At 33.2% G+C, this 22681-nt stretch overlaps 1 protein-coding gene across 2 annotated transcripts in view; it reads right to left on the bottom strand.

The window, feature by feature from the left end:
* Positions 1-22681, bottom strand: part of PXDN (peroxidasin) — a 168529-nt gene that overhangs the window by 85739 nt on the left and 60109 nt on the right. The window contains exons 2-4 of one of the 2 annotated variants that reach the window (XM_001381344.5): positions 13439-13510; positions 11923-11994; positions 1355-1426 (exon numbers count right to left, since the gene is read on the bottom strand). In XM_001381344.5, coding sequence (XP_001381381.2) covers positions 1355-1426; positions 11923-11994; positions 13439-13510 — 216 coding nt within the window. The remainder of the gene's footprint in view (positions 1-1354; positions 1427-11922; positions 11995-13438; positions 13511-22681) is intronic. The other variant, XM_056813382.1, reaches the window with a different exon arrangement.

Below are 22681 nucleotides of genomic sequence, written 5' to 3'. Positions count from 1 at the left end.
CATACAAAACACACACACACACACACACAAAACTTACGTATTTTTTTTAGACATTTCAACAAAAACATGTTGAACTATTTCACAAAAAGTCCTTTTTGTTCAGTAGCACAATTCACAAAAACAGCCAGGGAGTCTCCTTAACTTTATCTCTCAAGAGTTAGAATTTAGCAAATTAATTTTGAACAAATGCTAACTCAATCCCAGGATTTTTCAAAATGAAATCAATCCTTCATAGTAACATATTCATTGAGAAATCCCATATGGTGTTTTGACTTAGTAACAACTGACCCATAGTTTCAGATAAAAGTTAAAAATTCTAGTTTCTTTCAACACAATTCAATTTACACATAATGTGTGTGATGGGGTTATCATGAAACCTCTCTTTCTCCCTTTTCCAATGCCTTTTCACTAGGTGATGTCCCATGAAGCCTGTGTAGAGCTGAGCTTAAGTTCCCTTGGCCACTTTCCATGAGTGATGTTCTTGGATTAAGCCCTAAAGGATTTAGAGTTTCCAAATAACATTTTGGAATGATGTAGTGATCTCTTGGGATCTGTGATGGCAGCAATGGAAGAGGATGCATGAAAAGAGGATTGGCCATTGAGCAACCCACTGGGTTCCATTGAGGGAAAGTCCAAAGGAGAGGCAAAAAGAACTCCCACACACTTGGCATACAAGGAAAAAGAAAAATTGCAAATTGAGTCTCCTTTTAAAGTCTACTGAGTTCTCATACTCTGACTCATCCTATTGACATTTTCACCTTGCCCCTTGCTACCAACCCCAGGGATTTCTTTACAGGCCCAAAGCAATGAAGATGATGCCCTTCATTACTGACCTAGAGCACATATGTTTTACAAGAAAAGGCCAAGAGAGTTCAGCTCATCCTCATATGGGCTCCGTGAGAACTGATCTAGCAAGAGCACATCAGAGAAAGATTTTGTGATTACCCCCTAATAAATGTGAGTACTTTTCTCAAACATAAGATTCATCTCTCTCCTCTTTCCCCACCCTACACACACACACACACACACACACACACACACACACATAAACACAAATAGACACTCACACTCACCCTAATCCAACTTCCCAAGTATTACAGGAAATTACAAAGGAATTAGAAAAGGAAATTACAAATATGTAGACACAACAGAGTCAACAAATGGCATTGTCAATTTTTGCTACTTCACATACATACACATAATTAACCCCTACTTAATTCATGTTCCATTAAGCATATACATGGAGCATGCAAAAAACAGACATGAATCAAAATCACACACTTTCCCCACTGAAAGGCAACCCAGTAGATGTTATGGCTAAAAGTAGAGCATGGGTAAGAAGGATGGCACTTACAGTTGCTCTAGAGAGGCAAGTCCCTTAAATGCTTGCCTGTCAATTGACTGGATTTCATTCTTGTATAAATAGCTGAAACAAGAAACATTGGGGAATATTAGTACACACACGAGACCTGACAAGGTGGAAAAAGAAGAATTAAGTTGACACAAAAAGACAGTTTTAAAATGAACAATTAAATGAGAGAAACAAATGTGATTCCCACCCCCATCCAACTTTCCAGAAGAAAAACATCAGTAGATGAAAACTAAACATGTCCAGAGGGGAGGGAAAGGGAAGGGACAAAAAACTAAACACGTCTTCTTGGAAGTCAAACCTTTCGCATGGGCTACTATTGAAGCTCATTTGTGCATGCATATATATGTGTGTATGTGTTTAAATATATTAGCTCAAAGCTCTAAACCAAAAGAAAATTCTTATTCCCAACACAGGGAGGACAGTGGGGGCGGGGGTGAAAAGTCATAAAATACAAATACTTCATAAGGTTCTATTCCTGACCCTTTGCCAGCTTGTAAATATTCAAGAATATTGGTAAACAAATATCAGAGTTAAAAATAGTGCCTTAAAATACCATCACTATACTCCCATCAAAATCAAATAAACACAACAACAAAAAACAAAATAAAACAGGGAAAATGGCCTAAGGAGTAAAGAAATCTTGAAAATCTAGTGATAGTCAAGCTTCCATGCTCATTTCTAATTAAATGGCATTAACCTCAGAGCTAGATCTATTTTTATAGGAATATCTTAAGTATGGATTCCTAACCTTAGTGTTATCAAACCTAAATGATCCAGCAAAAATCCATTAAGTGTCTAATGTTTGCAGACTTTTGTTAGATCTTCTGGAGAGATTTTGTCCAGCTTTTTACCATATATATGTTTCTATGTATGTGTGTGTGTATATACATAATATATACATGCACACATATGTCCACATTTATATAATCAAAGGAGTAAATCCATTGGGGAAATGGGCTATGGGTACTCATGGAGGAATTTTCACGTAGAACATAAATTTGGTTTTTCACCTGAGACTGTAGAGATGACTCCCAGTTCACACTTGATCACTAATCCCTATTGGGATAATTGTACAATGCTGAGGAACTCATTTTGGGTTAGTTTTTCCATTAGAGCAGAAGCAAATTTTTCAGTTTTCTTAGTTGATTGTTTTATTTCCTCTTGAATTCTGTATTGTTTCCCTAGTTTTTTGGGTTGAAGAAATTCAAAAATACTAGGCAAGTTTGTTGGTTTGTTTCTGAGGTGGCATGGGTAAAGAGAAAGACTTGAGAGTCAGAAAGACCTGGGTTCATATCTGACCTTAGACACTATCTTGTGACTTTGAACAAATCATTTAATTTCTCTAGGCCTCAGCTTCCTCACCTGATAAATAAGGGGGTAGATTCAACTACCACTGCTTTCCTTCTAATTCTAAATCTATGGTTTTAAAAACTGTCTTCAATAACTGGAGGAGGCTACATGAAAGTAACTGTTTCCAAATAAAATACATTTTAATTTACTGTATCTTAAAGAGAGATAGGTCCTCAATATAAACTTAAGCCAGTCTTGCTTTGAAAAAAAAGAAGAAAAAAATTCTCTTAAAGGGGGCTATCAATTTCTAGCTCAGAACAATATTAAACCAACATTTAGAGCTCATATGTTTGTTTTTCTTTACTTTCTCTTTTAAACACTTTTAAAGAGGGGGATGGAACATGTATTAAAAACAATAGCAGGGAAATAGGTTTTGAACAAGGACATATGTAAAAACCAGTGGAATTGCACCTCGGCTACGGGAAGGGGAGGGAAAGAATATGATTCTTGTAACCAAGGAAAAATGTTCTAAATTGACTAATTAAATAACATTTTTAAAAAGCAATGGCAGGGGAAGGGGTCTAAATGAAAAATTAAAAAGATTGGTATATTTTATTTAAATTCGGGGTATATAAAGACTTTCTTGGATCAATGTTTCTGTTGTAATTAGGTCTTTAAACCCTGAAGCACCAAAGTATACACATACAAAAAATAAGCCAATGAACATTTTCAATTGTTTACAAAATATATAGCTTAATACTCAAAGACACACAATTGCATTTCACCAGATGACTATCTGTAATGTCAGTTTTAGTCCTTGCTAAATCAGTTTATTTATCAGAATCAATTGTATTTTCTATACTCGGTCTTCAGAAAAAAATTTTTTTCAGTACTAGGTATGTATTGTATTGTAATGTGGGCACTGAGTACTAGGCAATAAATAAATTTCTATATCACCAAAGAACTTTATAATATCACCTATATCTTCATTATACCAAATAACAATTAATTTTAAAAGTTCTAATGATAGTAACACATTTTGTTGTTGTTCAATAACGTCCAACTCTTCATGACCCCATTTGAGGGTTCTTTTTTTTAAACAGATCCTTTTCTGGCTCATTTTAAAGTTGAGGAAACTGAGGCAAACGAGGTTAAGTGATTTGCCTAGGGTCTCAGAACTAGTAAATGTCTGAAGCTAGATTTGAAACCTTAAAGAAGAATCTTCCTAACTCCAAGCCCAGCACTTTGTCCATTTGCCATCTATCTGCCCTAATAACTAATGGCATGGCTAAATGGCACAAGATAGGTGACTACCAGATTTGAATGTGCCTATTCTCGATTCTGGGATTAGTGTGGACAACTCTTTAAGGAACATGGTTTTTCTAAGGTTTCATTTTAATTTTCAACTAGGTTTCATGGCTATTGTGAGGAGAGCACTTACAATTCCTTTTCTTTAAATTATTTTCTTTAAATACCTCTGTGATTTCATTGTGATAGAGGTGTCAAATTAGCAGCTGAACCTGATTAAAATGTAATTTAGAAATGTTCAAAAAATAAACAAAATGCAATATGATGAAAATAACATTAATTTGTGGGGTTAACATTATCTCTGTTGCATTGTATTTTGTTGAATATTTCCCAGTTACAAAATCCAATACTATAGAAATAATGTTAATTTGTGAAAGATTTTTTTTTTACATTTTAAACATTTTTTTCCAGTTGCAGGTAAAATTTTTTTACAATCTTTTTTAAAATTGGGTTCCAAATTCTCTTCCTCCCTCCCTCTCTCCCCACCTCCCTTCATTAATAAGGCAAGCAATTTGATATAGGTTATACATATGCAGTTATGAAAATATATCTCTATGTTAGACATGTTATAAAACACAGTCCAAAACAGAAAAAAAAAAACAAGAAAAATCAAGCATTTTTAAAGTAATCTTTGGTCTCCGTTCAGACTCCAATTCTTTTTCTGGAATAGGGCAGCATTTTTCATTATGAATCCTGAATTGTCTTGCGACATTGTATTGCTGAGAAAAACTAAGTTATTAACAGTTCATCATAGAACAACATTGCTGTTACTGTATATAATACTCTCCAGGTTCTGCTTATTTTGCTTTTCCTTTGTTCATGTAAGTCTTTGTAGGTTTTTCTGAAGGCATTGTTCTGCACCAGTCTTTTTACTTGAAGCTAGACAAATAATAATCCCCAGTAAAAGTCATCCTCTTCTTTGTAAAAAATTTCCATGAATATTCTACTTTTCTAGAAGGAAAAACATACTTGTATCTTGAACTTTAAGATTTATGAGTCAAACCATTTTTGCTTTGTATGAAATAGATCTGTAACAGGTAAATTTGCCCACAACATGGCACATTCCCATTTAATATTTCTGAATCTATGGTATTTGGGATTTCTGTATTATCAAGTTGACAATACTTTCATTCTTATCCCCCCAAATAAAGCATCTGAAGAAAAGGTTAAATTCTGACAAACCCCTCCAGCCCTTTTCTTTAATTTTTTAAACCCTTACTTTCTGTCTTAAATCAATACAAAATATTGATTACTAGGCAGAAAAGCAGTAAGGGCTAGGCAACTGGAGTTAAATGGCTTGCCCAGAGTCACATAGCAAGGAAGAGTGTGAGGCCAGATTTTAACCCAAAACCTCCTCTCTCCTGATTTAGACTACTATACACTGAGCCACCATTAACTTTGAACTAAAGGGAAGGGGAAATGACACAACTTCAGAGATGAAAGAAATCTTAGAAGCCTGTTACTTCAACCCATTCATGAACAATGAATCCTCTCTACAAAAATCGCAAGAGGTTCTCCATATATTTTTATACTCAAAGACCCCTTTTAAAGGGGTTATACTACCATTCTACTGTCAAAGAACTTCTATTCTGTTTAAAAAGAAAAAAATTTACCCCCAACCATCATACCTAAATCTGCCTCTTTAAAACTTTTACCCATGATTCCTCCAGTAGTTAGGTTTTCTGGACTAGAGAACAAGTCTAACTGCTCTTCTACATGAAGGTTAAAAATACTTGAAAAGAACTCTCATGACCCCTTCAAGTTTATTTCTTTCTAAGCTAAACTTTCTCACTTCCTTTGACCAATCTTTCATTTGGCATGGTCTCAAGGTCCTTCACCTTCTGGTGGACCTCTTCTAAATGTTTGGCTTAAAATTAAACAATACAAACAAAAATAACTGATGTGTTTAAAGAAAATTTAGCTTCAAAAGCCATGAGAATAAAGTTAGGTCAAACTTCTTATTAGAAAGATAAGTGGGGTATGGGAGGATTCCTTTTACAGAGGTTGTAAATTTCTGTCCAGAAAAAACTCAAGTCAAATATTCCTATCCTTTTTCTTTAATATCTCTTCTCTAGGAGATAAGTATACTGAATCCTCAAACCCACATGGGAAAATCTTAACTGCATAGTCTATATTTGCAAGCAACTGAACAAAAAGATGAAATGTATAGCCCTTAAATTCACAACAGATTAAGACTGTGCTAAATGAGATATTGTGGCATAGTGGAGAGTGAGCCAATTTCAGTTGAAAATATCTGGATTCTAATGTCGCTTTCATAGTGAGTCTAGGCAAGTATTTAATCTTTCACTGAAGGGATAAGTAGGTGGCTCAGTAGACTGAAAGCCAGGCCTGAATTCAGAAGGTACTGGATTCAAATGTGGCCTCAGATACTTCCTAGCTGTGTGACCCTGGGTAAGTCACTTAAAACCCATTGCCTAGCCCTTACTGCTCTTCTGCCTTGGAACCAATACACTGTATTGATTCAAAGTAGAAGATAAGGATTTTTTTTTTAAATCTTTCATTGCCCCTGCACAACTCTAAGACTCTAAGTTATAGAACATGTGTGATCAGAGAAAGTTTCCTCATAAGTCATTCCCCGTTCCAGCAAAATTACAGTTCAGATCCTTTTCATTTTATTTTTTTAGTTCTAAGCACAGCAAATCAAAAAAATTCTGATCAAATCTGACTTTTCCACAGAAATAATAATAGAATGAAATCCAAATTAATGTCTCAACTATTTACAACAATGACAAATACTATCCTAAATCAGTTAGAAATTACAGACTTTAATACTGTTTAGTATGAAGTAAAAGTTAAAGTAAAAAATATTAAGAACTTCCCTGGGCAGCAACTAGGTGGCTCAGTAAATTGAAAGTCAAACCTAGAGATGGGAGGTCCTGGGTTAAAATCTGTACTCAGACTCTTCCTAGCTGTGTGTCTTTGGGCAAGTCACTTAGCCCTAATTGTCCTATATTTACCACTCTTCTGGTCTGGCACCAATACACAGAATTAATTCTAAGAAAAAAGGCAAGGATTTTAAGAAAGGGAACTTTACAAAAGAGAAGAATGCACAGGGTAGGGGAAGAGATGGTTATTGGACTTTTAGGAAACTAATGGGCCTCAAAGAATCAAAAAAAGCATAAGACTTACAGCTAGGAAAAATTGGAGAAATCATCTAGCCCAAAAGTTTTCAAAACATGTCAGACCATATGAGGTCCATAACATTCCCAAGTTTGACCAAGCAAGCTTAAAATAGAATTTTTGAAATATATAACAAAATAAATACTTAGTAAAATATTGAAAATGTCAAAATGTAATGTTTTAGATCAAGATATGGCCCACAGAGATCCTTATATACAGTGTAGTGACTCTCTTCTATTTGAGTCTGACAATACTGATCTAGCCCAAACATTTTATAGAGCAGAAAACTGAGGTATAAAGACCTTAAAATTGCTTAAAATCAATAGGCAATAAGCATCAAAATCAAACAGGTTAAATGGCTTGCCCAAGGTTCCACACAATCGGAAGAGAGAGTTGAACTGAGGTCCTCTAAATACAGTAGTGCAAGAACTATTAGCTCTTGAACCAAAAGGAATTCACTTGTTGGAGTACTGTGTATAGCATTTCCAAAAATCAGCTGAATGGGTGTAATAAACTATGTAGTTTGTAAGCCCTGAATGCTGTGTCATAAATAATAATATCAGTACTACTGCCAACAGTGAATCACTGTTAAGTAAGGGAGTACAATTTGGTTTATTGGTTCCCAAAAGGACTGACTTACAACTTGTCTTAGAAGGAATCAAGCAAACCCTAATGGGACCATTAGTGACATTTTATTTTCTATATTTAATAAAATTAAATCTTTTTTAAAGTTTATTTTACATTTCGGCAGCTAAGTTGATCAATATGAACACATGAACACAATGAAGGCTTTCTATCCCTAACAAAAGCAGTGTGATATGGTATGAAGAGATGAACTTAGAGTCATGAGACCTGAATTTGAATTGCTGCTGCACCACTATTACCTATTGTAAAAATGGAAACTTGAATCCAGGACTCCAGTCCCCAGAAGTCCTTGCTCACTTCCCAGAATGCTTTGTAATCGCACTGAATTCTCACCTGGGTGAGAACATAAATTATTATTTAAAGGAGTTCTGAGCCTACTGAGGGTCTTTTTTTCCTACTTCCGCTTTGGAGCAGACGCATCTTTTCATGATGTAGGTGAGGTTGTCTAGGCCTCTCTGGGCCTAGACACATGCTTTCTTATTCTGCATTTTCTTTAATCCTTAACCTTTAATAAACCTCTAAAAAATATAATACTCCTTGCAGAAAGAAACTAATTTCTACCTGCCCCAGTTTCCCCAAAATTTTAACTCTTATATTATGTGATTTTGAATAAATTGCTTACCCTCGCCTAAGTCTAGGTTTCCTCATATTATAAAAGACTGAGCTTTATATCTATTATCTCATGAAGGGGAACTCATTCTAAGATTCAACTTCTAAATGCACTTTGGTTCTAGACATATAGCATGGGGGGAATAGTATCCTGAATTTAAAAGTACCCTTACATCCTTAAGCCATATTATCTCACATAGCTTCTCAAAACGTTCCAATAGGATCCAAGGGAAAGGGGATTTTTAAGCCACAGAAATTCAAATAACTTTTAGACAAAGTCCATCATAGTGGCTTCCAACCATTTTTGTGATGAGCCACTTTGGCAGTCTAGGGAAGCCCATGAAACCCATCACAGGATAATATTTTAATTGCATTAAATAAAATACATAGGACTAAAAAGAAAATAAAAGGTTAGTGAAAATAAAGATGCAATTTTTTTTCTCAGCCCAATTTACAGATCTTCTGAAATCTTTCCACAGTTCTCTTAGGATTCCATGAGCACCAGGTAAAGAATGGACCACATGGTCCATTAGAAAAACTTCAATTAAATTATAACTATTATGCCTTTCTGCATTCCTTTCAACCCTGACTTGCCCCTTCCCTCCTCTCTGAATAATGCCCTCTCTTTATGTCCAAAGATCATTGCATTAATATTACTTATTCTCTTCTTTTCAGGAGGAATAGAAAGCAGGACTACTGATTATTTTCAATGGAAGTGCCAAGAAAGACTGAAGTAGGTAATGGACTTGGAAACATGATTAAGAGAAGAGAACTACAGTTTTAAACCAATCTTTCTTCTAAGACGCAAAGAGTTTCCAGGCAAATGTAATATATTCTGCTTTCAAAAAGATATTAGCTTCATTCTGAGAATTATAAAGCATTGCAAGTAAGCTTTGAATTTGCCAGCTGTCTCTGAGGATATAAATGGATGATAGTTACTCCTAAGTAACATTACACCTGTAAAAGTTTTTCTTAATTCTTCCTCAGCTACCTCATCAAAGTATGGCTGAAAGTTTACCAACACACCGTCAGGCATCATTCTACTGCTAGAAAGCCACTTTATGCATCATCCTGAAAATTTCTACCTATCACTGACTTTTTATGATACATCTGATAATGTATTGTGTATCTTATTCCTGGGAATAAATCTAGTTAAGGTCCAAGAGGTTTCTCCCTTCAAGGTAGGCATCAGAGTAATCAAATTTTCAGCTACAGCAATTCATGGAAACCATCTTTTAAGATATGAAGGGTTGCAATATGTAACGGTAGGGGATGTACCCATAATGAAATTTAGAGGACAAAAATCTAGAGCTGAAGGGAACCTTGAATATCAATTAATCCATCTCTCTTACTTGACAGATGAAGGAACTGAGACCCAGAAAAGTTAAAGTATTTGTACAAAGTCAAGAAAAAACAAAGAAGAGATTCAAACCTAGTTCCTTTGACTTGAAATTCAATATACCTTCCACTAGAAAACTGGGTTCCTCAATTAATAGAATACTGTGCAATAGTAACTTTGATGTAACTTAAATCACCTTGAAAATTAGCAAGACATGTAAAAGATCATAGAAAAAAATACATCCAAAATTATTTTCAATTATTTTCATTAGACAATATATTTAAATAGACAAGTTAAAATTGAATTCTGATTTAGAATTATCATTTCTGACTTTCAACTATTGAGTGACACTAATAATATGCAAAAAATCCATGCAAAGGAAAAAATACAACTATAACTTCTAGCTAAAGAAAAGGAATGAAAGCTTTTATGGAAATGTGAGATTCAATAAAAAAAGACTCAGTTAACTGAAGTAAAAGCTGTTTACATCTTTTCTGTATACTAAAAATCAGAACTCTGGCACCAATTTTAATGGGGATAAACAAAACATAACGATGATCTCGATTTCATATGCTATTAATTCTGCATTGTAAAGATAAATATGCTACATACTTCTAATCTGCTTTGGGTCCTTAACTTGACCTTCAAAATGTCATCATATTCTTAATCCTCCCTAATTTAAGTACCTATTAATCTGAAACAGAAATGTTTTCCCCCCAGGGGGAAAGAAAGGGAGGAGAGGTTCTGAAAAAGCAAAAGGGAATTCAGCAAAAAACAGAAAATGAAATGAAAAAAAGTTTTGAAAATAATTAAGAAGACTATAAATCTAAGACCTATAGCTTATTACCAAAATAATTTGATATAATAATTGGGAAAGAAGTTTGGAACCTATAAATTTCTCTGTGTAAATGTATATATATACATATGTGTGTAAATAAATAATATTTATAAAATATATAATTCTATATTTATAAATTAGCAAATATAGGTTTTATATTTTATATATTCATTATATTTATATTATATATTATCTAATAAATGTCATACATAAATATATATTTATTGATGTATTATATATTTCACAAACTTTAGATTAAGAGATATTTAAGTAGAAAATAACCTGCTGGGGCAGCAAGGTATCTCAATGGAGTGAGAACCAAGTGCAGAGAAGGAAGGTCCTGGGTTCAAATCTAGCCTCAGACATTCCTAGCTATGTGACCCTGGAAAAGTCACTTAATTCCCATTGGCTAGCTCTTACTACTACTCTGCCTTGGAACCAATACAAAATACAAGATAAGGGTTAAAAAAAAGAAAACAAATTGCCAAAAATCTCAAATGTCTATGAATGAGCCTGGTTTTACTTAAGTATTGTGAATTAAAAAAAAAAAAACTATCAGCCTATCTTAGTGCTGTCATGTCCAAGACTTCAAATTATTCAATTAGGAATATATGAAATGAAGGAAATTGCTTTTATCCCAAAGGGTTTGTAAAATGCTTGATAGAACATCTTTTTAAAATTGTTCTATCTATAAATTTAAAAGAAGTGGATAAGGATAACTTGAATGCCTTATAATCTGGGAATAGGATCAAACTTTATTTTTAAAAGACCAGTCTCTCTAAAGTAGCCAACAAAATTAATACACAGACCACTATACACCCAGAAATCTTATATATCTCAAATAAGAGAATAAAACCCATAAATATCAAGTCAACTATATAAAGGCATGGAAAATCCCCAGGATAAAGAGGGAGGAATAAAGAAAAATAATTGAGCAAAACGTCCCATCTATTTTCATCCCCAAAATTTCCACATAAAATGTAACATTTTAAAATGGAAAATATTATTTTCCCATAGTATTCTGATGCAAAATTAAGCAGAATGCCAGGACTAAATAAGAACTGTTTTTAGGAAACAATATCACAAAGGAATAGTACTGCTACTAATAATTATGACTATATAGTCACTAATCTTTATTCAACCTATTTTACAGGTTTTGTATCAAATCACTAAAAGCACCTACACAGCATGTATGCTTAAATAAACCATTCTTGCATCCTGATACACACTTTAGAAAGCTTCTAAATATAGATCCAAGTTTTTATTAGATACTTTCACCTATAGGATTGTACACAGTATATTTAATCTAAAATTTTGTGATTATTTAAATAAATAAAAATTGATCACATAAGTATTTAAATTAATGATTAAAAAACTTACAGATATTTTAAATTTTCCAAGTCTTCAAAAGATCCACTGGGTATTCTTTTAATTTGATTGTTGTTAAGAAGTCTATAAAGAGAAAACAAAAGAGATTATAGTATTTTGTTTTCTTGAGGCTACAAACAATATGAGCCTTCAAAGAAAATAGCATTAGCCTTCAGAGAAAAGGGGCAGCTTCTATCTTATCAAATTTAACATAGAATCAAAGAATTTTTAACTTAAAATTATGCAACCCCATTACTTTACATAAAGTAAGGTCCAAAGAAGGGAAGCAATTTACCAAATGTCACATTGCTAGATAGTAGCAAATTTAAAAACTAAGGATGAATTTAGAGGAATTTTCCTTTATTCCTAAACAATATGCAATTAGTAGCAATGCTAAAAGATTTTGCTAACATTCAAATTTTGTTTCCCTAACGTAAAATCATTTCTAATGTGTATGACATTCAGCTTGCACTGCTTTCTGAACTCAATAATACCACTTTGCATAGGTGGTCCAAGACCTCCAACAGTCAAAATATGAATGAAGGTAAACTTCCAAAGTTTTAAGCTAGAAGAATAAAAGCTATAGCAAGTTAATTGAAGCTAGAAAAACTTAGAGAGTATAGGAAAATGACCATTTCTCAGTTCCTTCTTTTCTTAAAAGAGGGGAGTGGCTTGGAATAAATTATTGCTAAGGTCCCTTCCAAAGCTAGTATTCAGAAATGGTAGGCTTCCAGAAGCATTAGGCTGTATGTCTCATCTGAAGGTCAGCCAAGCTGCTGTTTCACCAGAACATGATATGGACTATTATCTAATAGATTTTTTTTTTCCTTCTGGTCAGAACAATCCATGAACTCATATCTTAGAAGGGATTCAAACTACTTCAGTAAAAAAGAATCTACTTGGATCTTTGGAAGAACTTAAGTTTTAGCACTCAAAATCTTTAACAGATTGGCTTTCAATATAAACATCATTAATCATATATACTATGAAATATTATATATAGTTTATTGTTATAAATTTTAAAAAGGATCATTAAGTCAAACCTCATTTTACAGATGAGGAAACTGAGATCTAGTCAGGTGGTATGACAGCTCTATATTAATGGTAGACCAAGAATCCAGGCTCCAGAATCAAACCTGAGAAAATGGACATAAAATTTTTCATAAACCTTAAAATACTACATTAATGTAAACTACTATTAATACTATGATTCATATACCTCACTGCCTCTTAACGTATATAAAATTTATAACTAGTTACCTTTTTAAAGAATAAACATTTTTAAGGGCAGCTGGGTGGCTCAGCAGATTGAGAGCTAGGTCTAGAGATGGGAGGTCCTGGGTTCAAATATGACCTCAGATGTTTCCTACTTGTGTGGCCCTAGACAAGTCACTTAACCCCCATTGCCTAGCCCTTACCACTCTCATGCCTTGGAATCAATACATGGTTATTGACTTTAAGACAGAAGGTATGGGTTTAAAAAGAATAAGCACTTTCATTAATTTTCCAAAAAAGAATTTCAACTTACAATGTATTCAAGTTTTTTAGTCGTTTAAATGTTCCAGGCTGGATCTCTCTTATTCTATTAAATCGCAAGTCCCTGTGAAAAAAACAAAAACATGATTTTTATTTATACTTTCTTTAAAAGTCAGGATGAAATTTGTGAGATTTGCAAACATCACTGTCATTCTCCAATTTCCAAGCATTTTTCACAACATTGAGGGTGAATTAAAGGTAGACTAACAATGCATCTACTGACTGACATTTATAAATATGGGCAAGATATTTTTATTACTAAGGTCCCTTGTGTCCTCCTATCTTACAAGTGATCTCAGAAAGGCAAAAAAAAAAAGACCTGCAGGAATTGATGCAGAGCAAAAGTAACAAAACCAGGAGAACATTGTACACAGAGACTGATGCATTGTGGCACAATTAAATGTAATAGAATTTTCTACTAGAGGCAATGCAATGATCCAGGACAATCCAGAGGAATTTATGAGAAAGAACACTATCCACAACCAGAGGAAGAACTATGGGAACAGAAATACAGAAGAAAAACATATGATCAATCACATAGTTCAATAGGGATATGATTGGGGCTCTGGTGTTAAAAGATCACTGTATTGCAAATATGAATAACATGGAAATAGGTTTTGAACAATGATACATGTATAACCCAGTGGAATTGCATGTCAACTCTTGGAGGGGGGAGGAAAGAGGGAGGGAAAGAACATGAATCATGTAACTATGAAAAATATTCTAAATTAATTGATTACTTAATTAAAAAAAAAAAAGAATTTCAGTGTCCACTACATTACAGATAATTTAAAGAGAAGAAACTGAAAAAAAAAACAGCTCAGTATCCCAGTAAGTCTGAAGAATGGACATAGCTTGTTGATGGAGAACATGAAGGGGAGTTAACATTATATTGAAAATGATGCTCCATCCAAAAGAGTCAAAGCAGCTGTATAAATTGTGCAACCTCTTCAGATTTCTCAAACATGTTTTCATTCATCAACCTTTAAGCAAACAGGCATACTATCATCTGATAAAAAATTTAAGTTTTAATCCCTCAGAAATATGAAACAGATTAAGTCAAAAAAGATGCCATACAATGTATATTTTTATTATTATTACTTTAATTAGCCCCAAACATGAATTTCAAACAGCTGTTCCAGACTGTAAAAAAACCTATCTAAAATCATTGAGGCAAAATATGGAATTCAAGTATAGAACCTAATGTTTTTAAGAGATTACTGACTGGAAAAACCACAAACTAAACAGCACTCAGAATGGAATTAATATTTCACAAAAAAATTAACAAAATTCATTAGCACTAATTTATATGTAGTATTAACAATAACCAAGAGGAAAAATAGGAAAATAAGATTAAATACATTCAAAATAACCAAAATACACACAAAATGTACAAAATACCAGAGAAATAACTTGCCAGGATTTATAGAAATCCAAATATAAAAAGTCTGTACAATAAGGAAAGATAAGCAGCATTCCTTGCTGAGCCAATGACAATACAATAAAAGTGACAATATCACCTAAATTAATTTCTATATTTAGTGCTATACTAGTCAAACTACCAAAAAGATATGTTATTGAATGAGGAAAAATGATAAGATTCAAGGTTAATGAAAACATGTTTGTTTTTTTTTAAATGGCTAACAAGGAGCTAATAATATAAATAAGGAGATTAGTAAGAGAACACTTAATAAACACCTTGATAAATTAAAGTTACCTGGACCAAAGGTACTTGCGAACTAAAAAACATGACTGCTAAGCCACTGTCAGTGTTATTCAAACTATCATGGAAAAGAGAAAAACTGTAAGATTGGAAAAGGTTAAATGTTTTCCCTATTTTCAAAAAATAGAATAATTAGCTATAGATTATAGAACTATGAGCTTGAATTTTTTATGAAGCATGTAAAAAATTTTAATGAATATATTAATTAATTTTTGTTTATTTAATTAATTTAGAATATTTTTCAATGGTTACATAAATCATGTTCTTTCCCTCCCCTCCTCCCATCCCCCTCCTATAGCCAACAAGCAATTCCACTGAGTTTTACATGTGTCATTGATCATGACCTATTTCCACATTATTAATATTTATACTAGGGTGATCATTTTAGAGTCTACATCCTTAATTATATTCTCATTGAGCAGTTGTTTTTCTTCTGTGTTTCTACTCCCACAATTCTTTCTCTGGATGTGGGTAGCATTCTTTCTCTTAAGTTCCTCTGGATTGTTCTGGAGCATTGTTTTGATGATAGTAGAGAAGTCCATTACATTTGATTGTGCTACAGTGTATCCATCTCTGTGTACAATGTTCTCCTGGTTCTGCTCCTTCCACTCTGCATCAATTCCTGGAGGTCATCCCAGTTCATGTGGAATTCCTATGAGCTTGAATTTAATACCTAGCAAATTACTAAAATATCATTAAATAGATGGTTAGTGAACATCTAGTAAAAAGTGAGAAGTAATCATGAAGAATGAGGATGGATTCAGAAAAATAAGTTATGCTAAGTAAACCTTATTTATTTCCTTCTTTTTTTAAAAGTTACTAAATGGTAGGTGATAAAACTGCTATAAAAATGGTTAGCCTCCATTTTAACAAAACACTAATAAAGTACCTCATGCTTCTGGTATGGAAAACTGGGAAAGCCATATACTAAACAATAGTTAAAATAAATGGATTTGGAACTGAGTTCAAAGTTCATGTTCAAAGAGTAATCATTAATAGTTCTAGGTCAATTTGGCAGTCCTCCAATGGAATGTGGAATGATTTTGGGATCTGTACTTGATCTGTGGTATATAACATTATTTCCAATACCTTTCACATTTTTTTAATTTTCAGATAAATAAAAGCTTAGTGGGAGAGCTTGCAAAATGGACTGAAACATGTAAGGTGAAATGTAATAGAGATCAATAAAAATTTCTTAAAGTACTTACTAAGTGTATTGTAGTAGATATTGATACTAGGGGAATTATGGTAATAGGGAAATGTTAGATATATAACAACAGGAAGCAAGCCAGGGAAAAGCCTGGATCTTGAGCCCTTCCCCCTACACTACTTCTTGTTCCCTTTCAATTGTCTTAGAAATGTTCTTCTCACAGATGGTAAGCTTGAACATTTCCCCTAATAACAAAATCCCACAATCAAATCCTTCAACTAAAAGGTCTTTTATTCTTTTGGGTAGAGGAGGTAAAGAGAGGAGAGGGGTAAGAGGAAATTAGGTCTCCCTGAATTTTCTAAATTACCTGGTTGATTGAAGAGTTCAAGATATATTCAAATTCGGGAAACAAAATTATTTTTCTCCAAGGGAAGATATTGACTACAATGCTGACAGGTTTCTTCTAGGCTAAAACCCCAATGTCTTTTTAGTTCACAGTCTTATAGATAAGGCAATGGCTAGAGAGTAATCTATTTTCCACCTTCTGGTCAAACAGCCAGAGAAGGAATCTCCCTCAGCCAGCTCAAGATGCTTAGCTGCTTTTTCCCAAGGTTCCCTGGGAACTGTCTCCCCATCTCAGTTGATTGGCATTTCACAAAGTTCTGAGCTCCTTTTCTTTTTGCAGATGCATTTGTCATTGCCCAATATCCTCGTTTACAGTATCAAATAGTGTGCAAGAGTATAGAGATAAAGACAAAGGTAGAACAATTCCTATCTTCCATAAGCTTACATTCTATTGGAAAAGTGAAAAATGAAAAGAAGTGAAATCTTACACAGGTTCAAAATTCCACTTTACATATAAAAGTTGAGGAGGGAGGGTATGTTGCATGATAAAACAGCAGTTTATCTAAAATGATGTTATTTATATTAGCTTACAAACTCCATGAGTCAACAATGGGAAAAATGATAGTCAAAAAAGCATGTACAATCTTGAATTAAGAGGTACAGAAAAGAGGATATAATAATACCACTTTACTCAGCCGTCTTCAGACCCTATCTGGAATAGTTCATTCAGTTTTTATATTGCCATTCTAGGAAAGATACGAATAAGCTAGGGAGGAACCAGGCAAGGACAATCAGAAGTGAAAGAAGTTGAAATCATTCCAAGGGAGTATCAATAAATGAATGGGGAATGTTTACCATGGAGAAAACAGAGAGTCAACATGATACACTGGAAAGAGTAACAGATTGTTGGAGTTAGATACCTGGAGTTCAAAGCCTACCTCTACTCTTCACATTAGAGGAGTGACCTTGGCCAAGTAATTCAAATTTTAGGGGGTCACAGTTCCTCATCAGTGGATTAAGGCATGGGATGTGGGGAATGGTCTCTACAGTCCTTTCCAGATACAAAGCTATTCACTCCTATAACACAGCTGAATTTTAGGGGCAGCCAAATAGAAACAGGATAAGACTTGTTCTCCTTGGATCCCTCAGGCAGAACAGGGAGAAACATTGGTGGAAGTTACAAAGACAAATTTAGGCTTGATTTAAAAAACAAATTCCTAAACTCAGAGCTATTCTAAAGTAAAATGAACTGTCCTGGGATGGGAATGAATTCTCTCTCATCAGAAAGTCTTCAAGCAAAGTTCAGATGACCATTAGTTGGATGGGGGAGGTTATTTTTCAGTTATAGGTTGGGCTACATTGGCACAAGGGTTTCTACAAACTCTACAATTCTGAGCTTCATTGTTTTTATAATAGCATCAAAGGAGAGGGACCTCTAACATCCCTTCAAGCTCTAAAATTCTTTGACTCTGGAATATCCATTTCTTGGAAATCTTATCTTTCAGGCTATGAAATTGGGCTTATTTAATTGCATATAATTACAGGAAGGATTAGATGTTCAAAAATATAACAAACATTTCTATGTACCATTATTAATTCTTATGACAACAAAAACAATGGGAGTCTTGCTATTACTGAAGCATATGAAAATAACATTGTAAACTAAAAGCTAACCTAGTAACTTTTTCAATAATATTTGGCAGGCTTAAGAACCAATTCACATTTTATAATATTTGTTATTACTTTTGTAATGAATGTATTTTAAGAACTAAAAAAACAAACACAAAATAACCCACTGAGTTGCTTTTCAGGAATTATATTACTATTTTTAAACTCTGATGAAAGCAATATAGTTGCTTCCAAGACAAATTTATTTTCAGTTGCACTATGAGACCATTTTGATGCATAGTAACAAATTGACAAGTTAACACTTCTTATTGAATAAACATACAACCTATTTAATTTTTAGTAAGTTTAAAGAAGTGTTTTTGCCAGTGTATAGAATCAGTAACAGTAAGTTACAAAAAGCATTAAATTGATCAGTTGCCTAAAATGATATTTTTAACTCTTTTCAGCAAAAAAAAATACAATTTTTCCAATTATTGGAAGAATAAAAGATATAGCCTTCATAATTAAAATAGCTTTATAACATCAACATGAATTCATTTGTTACACTTTGTGAAACTTCAGTTAGGGAAATGAGAAATGTATCAACTCCTGACTTCTAATTTCTATTAATCAAATGTCCAAACACCTGAGTTTTTAATCTCAGCTTTGCTACAAACTCAAGAAGCAACATGGTGTAATAGAAATAATGTAGATTTGGGGTCAAAGAACTATGGTTTGAATATTGGCCCAATGGCTTACAACCTAAGTGACCTTGAACAAGTTATTTAACTTCTTTTGGTCTCAGTTTTCTAATAAGTAAAACTGAGGGATTGTAGTATATGTTCTTTGAAATCCCTCTCCTTCCAGATCAAAGATTTTGTTATCCTAAAAGATTGGATGACTTTAATGATTTCTTCCCACTTTTCAATTCACAGTTCCTACAATCTGGCCTTGTGAGCTCATACAAGTGACTTCTTTCTGGGCCTCAAGTTTTTAATATATTTCGCAGAGAGTTTGGAAAATATCAAGGGGTGAAGGGGGCCTAATCTCTCTTTTTTATCTCATCATAATGACTATGAACTCTTTAATAATATTTTAATAGGATAGTAAAAAAATAAATGTTTTGCAAAGGAAACTAATTATAAATTGAAATAAAATTACTGAATTTCAAAAGAAAAAAGGGTCAGCTTTCTAAAGTTAAGAAGTTAAGTTAATATGTGGGTTTGATCATAGTATAATAGCCTTGAATATAGAAAGGACTTCAGAGTAATCAGATCTCTAAAATCCTTTTCTTAAGAGAAATTTTCATTTCATTTTTAATTTTTTGATAGTACTAAGAAAAAATTGGATAGTTAAAATTTTTTGAGGAATGATGACAAAAAAAATCTCAGGGACAGGAACCACATTCACTAGTTGCAACATAAAACCATCTTTTTTTCTTCAAAATGAAACAGATGGATCATAAGTCAAGTTACAAAATGAGTAGTTAAGCTGCAAAAAGCCCTCTAGGCACATTGGAATTTTTAGTCTATCTCTTAAATGGGATTCAGATAACAAGTCTTGACAGGTACAGGGAAAGAAGGTTTTCAATGGGATGCCTGTCTAGAAAAGACAATAGTTAAATAGTATACATACATCAAGTAGATAAGAAAGGATGCTTCTCTTATGACAACACAGAACTATTTCTAGTAATGGTGTGTCTGACACTGTCAACAGATATCTAATTTTTAAAAAGGAAATTCATTGAGTTGTAATCACTTAGGAAGAAAACTGAGTAAATATTATCCAACTTTAAAGACAATTAAAACACACCAAACTAGAAAAAGAAAAGGGTAGAATAAAGTTTAAAGAGAGAAGGACTTTTTAAAGTATTGGGGAAAAAAAGATAGTTAAATATTACCTAAGAATTGTCTGAAAATACTAGTACCAAAACAAAGTTGAATTTAAGGTTTGTATGTATGAATGAAGAACTGAGCTTGACCAGATGCTAATTGCCAAAAGGGAAACAAGAAGGGGGTGGAAAAGATGACCTCACAATTATAGAAAATTTTGGGGAGAAAAGTTTGAGGAGATTTACCTCCCAGCAAGGTGAATTTCCAAGTCTCAGGAAGAGTATATGTTAATAATTATTATGTTTGCAGAAGAAAAAGGACATGTGGAGGGTGACAGATCATGACCAGAGAAAACCTGTTGTGGAGAGATATATGAAGAGAAAAAGAGGTAAATATCTCATAGTATGACATTTTCTTGAATATTACAAGTTGAATGTGGGCATGGGTACACCTTAGTATAAGTATAATGCCTGGCACATAACAGATGCTTAATAAATGTTGATTGATTAATTGATTGATAGGACAGGGGGCATTATTTTACCACCCAACCCATTACAGAAGTGATAGGACTGGTGTGTGCAGTTATGTGGCACTTCACTAAGCCTGAGGAAAATGTCTAGCATCCATCTAGGGCCTGTGATGTTCCTCACAACCATTTCAGAAATAACTTGGAACAGAGACTTGGTGAGTGAAATGTCCACCTAAGAGGAAGCTGATATTCTTTGAGATCAAGGCCCCAACAAAATCAACATCAAAGAAGAGTGAGTCAGAAAATGAGCAAGAGGGTATAATAAAAAATAAAGATGGAAATTTCCAAAGATCTCAGGAAGAAAACTCAATTGAAGACCTCAAGCATAAGCAGATAAACTAATAGGAAGATGTTAATAGCAAAAGATAAAATGGTCTCTAAACTAGGTAAAAGATTCCAGACATCCATGAATAGAGTAAGATAAAATAAAATTAATCAACACCTGATGAGACAGAGGACCTCTGTAGACTCCCAAGAGAATATATGGTTTACATGGTTTAATTAATAAATAAGAATTATGAGAGCAGAATTAATCGTCTACAGAGCAGAAATATTTTTGGCAGAATACAAAAACTTGAATCCACAGTTCCGAGGTTCATACAAAAGAAAATAAAATAACTTTTTGGAATTTTTTTTTAAAAAGAAGAGGATAATTTGAAAGAAGAAAAAACAATAACATTAAAAGAAAGCAAGATCTCCACACAAGCAAAATATATTGACCTTAAAGATGCAATGCATAGAGACAACTGAAGGATTATAGGACTCCCAGAAGGATACAATTAAAAAAATAAAGATTGTAGACTGGCTCACTAAGAAGATGGTAATTCTATTAACAGAAATACTGAAGATGGCATGAGGAACAAGTTTTGGGGGGTAGGATGGTGATAATGGCAAAGTTTTGGCAGAATTATTTTTAGTGTCCAAAGAATATTAAAAGAAAATAGGCTGGTCACTTGGCAAGGATAAATATATGACAAATGGATAGTCAGTGGACAAATGGATAACACTCTTGCAATTTGGGGAGAAAATAAATGAGATACCTAGCTAGTTGATTAACCTCCACTGGAGAACTTCTAAGATAATATGGATAAGTCAACCAGAGTATATAGGCACAAGTGGGTACTCCTTTTCATCTTTGCAAGGAACTCCTGAATCAAAAAGATAATTCCTATTTTTGTATTCTTTTGAATTAACAAAAACATTTTGCCCTTTGTTAAATTAACTATCTCAAAATAAATTAGAAAAATTGTATGGACTTGAGAATATCTTTCATTGTGACAAAATTGGTACACTAATGCATTGCTGGTAGAATTGTGAACTGATCCAATCATTCTGGAGAGCAATTTGGAATTATGCCCAAAGGGTTATAAAACTGTACCTACTCTTTGATCCTGTAATAGCACTACAGAGTCTATTCTAAAGACATCATAAAAAGGGGAAATTACCTAGGTATACAAAAATATTTTAGCACTGCTTTTTGTAATGTCAAAATTAGAAAATGGGGAAATGTCCATCAATTGGGAAATGGTTAAACAAATTGTGATATATTTTGTCGATGGAATACTGTTATGACATAAGAAATAAGTAATATGATTTCAGAAAAAGCTGGAAAGATCTTCAGGAACTGATGTAGAGAGAAATAAGCAAAACTGGGAGAACATTGTACACAATACAGTGGTATTTACACATGAGTTTAATTCATTCCATGGCCAAGCTCATAACTCCATTTGCTTGTGTGTCAAATCGAATTTCCCCATTTAAATTAATGGAAATTCAATTAATCTATTCTGGCCCAAAAAACACATGAATTTTTTGTTTTATATGCTTTTAAATCTGAAAATGTACTTTATAAATAACAAATAAATATATTTATAGATAATAAGAAAGAATTTAAAGAAATAAACTTGCTTATGAAAGGTTATTTACCTTCAAGGTCAGGCAAAGATGCTGGAGGAGAAAGTTTTCATTTCCTGTGCTATTGCTTAACATAACTTACTCTCCACACAACACTACATTTAAATGCAAAATTAACCTTACACATTACTTAT

This window comes from Monodelphis domestica, chromosome 1 (assembly GCF_027887165.1).
Source record: "Monodelphis domestica isolate mMonDom1 chromosome 1, mMonDom1.pri, whole genome shotgun sequence".
Classification (NCBI taxonomy): domain Eukaryota; kingdom Metazoa; phylum Chordata; class Mammalia; order Didelphimorphia; family Didelphidae; genus Monodelphis; species Monodelphis domestica.
The sequence above is the reverse complement of the archived record's forward strand: the minus strand, read 5'-3'. Positions and strand labels throughout refer to the sequence as shown.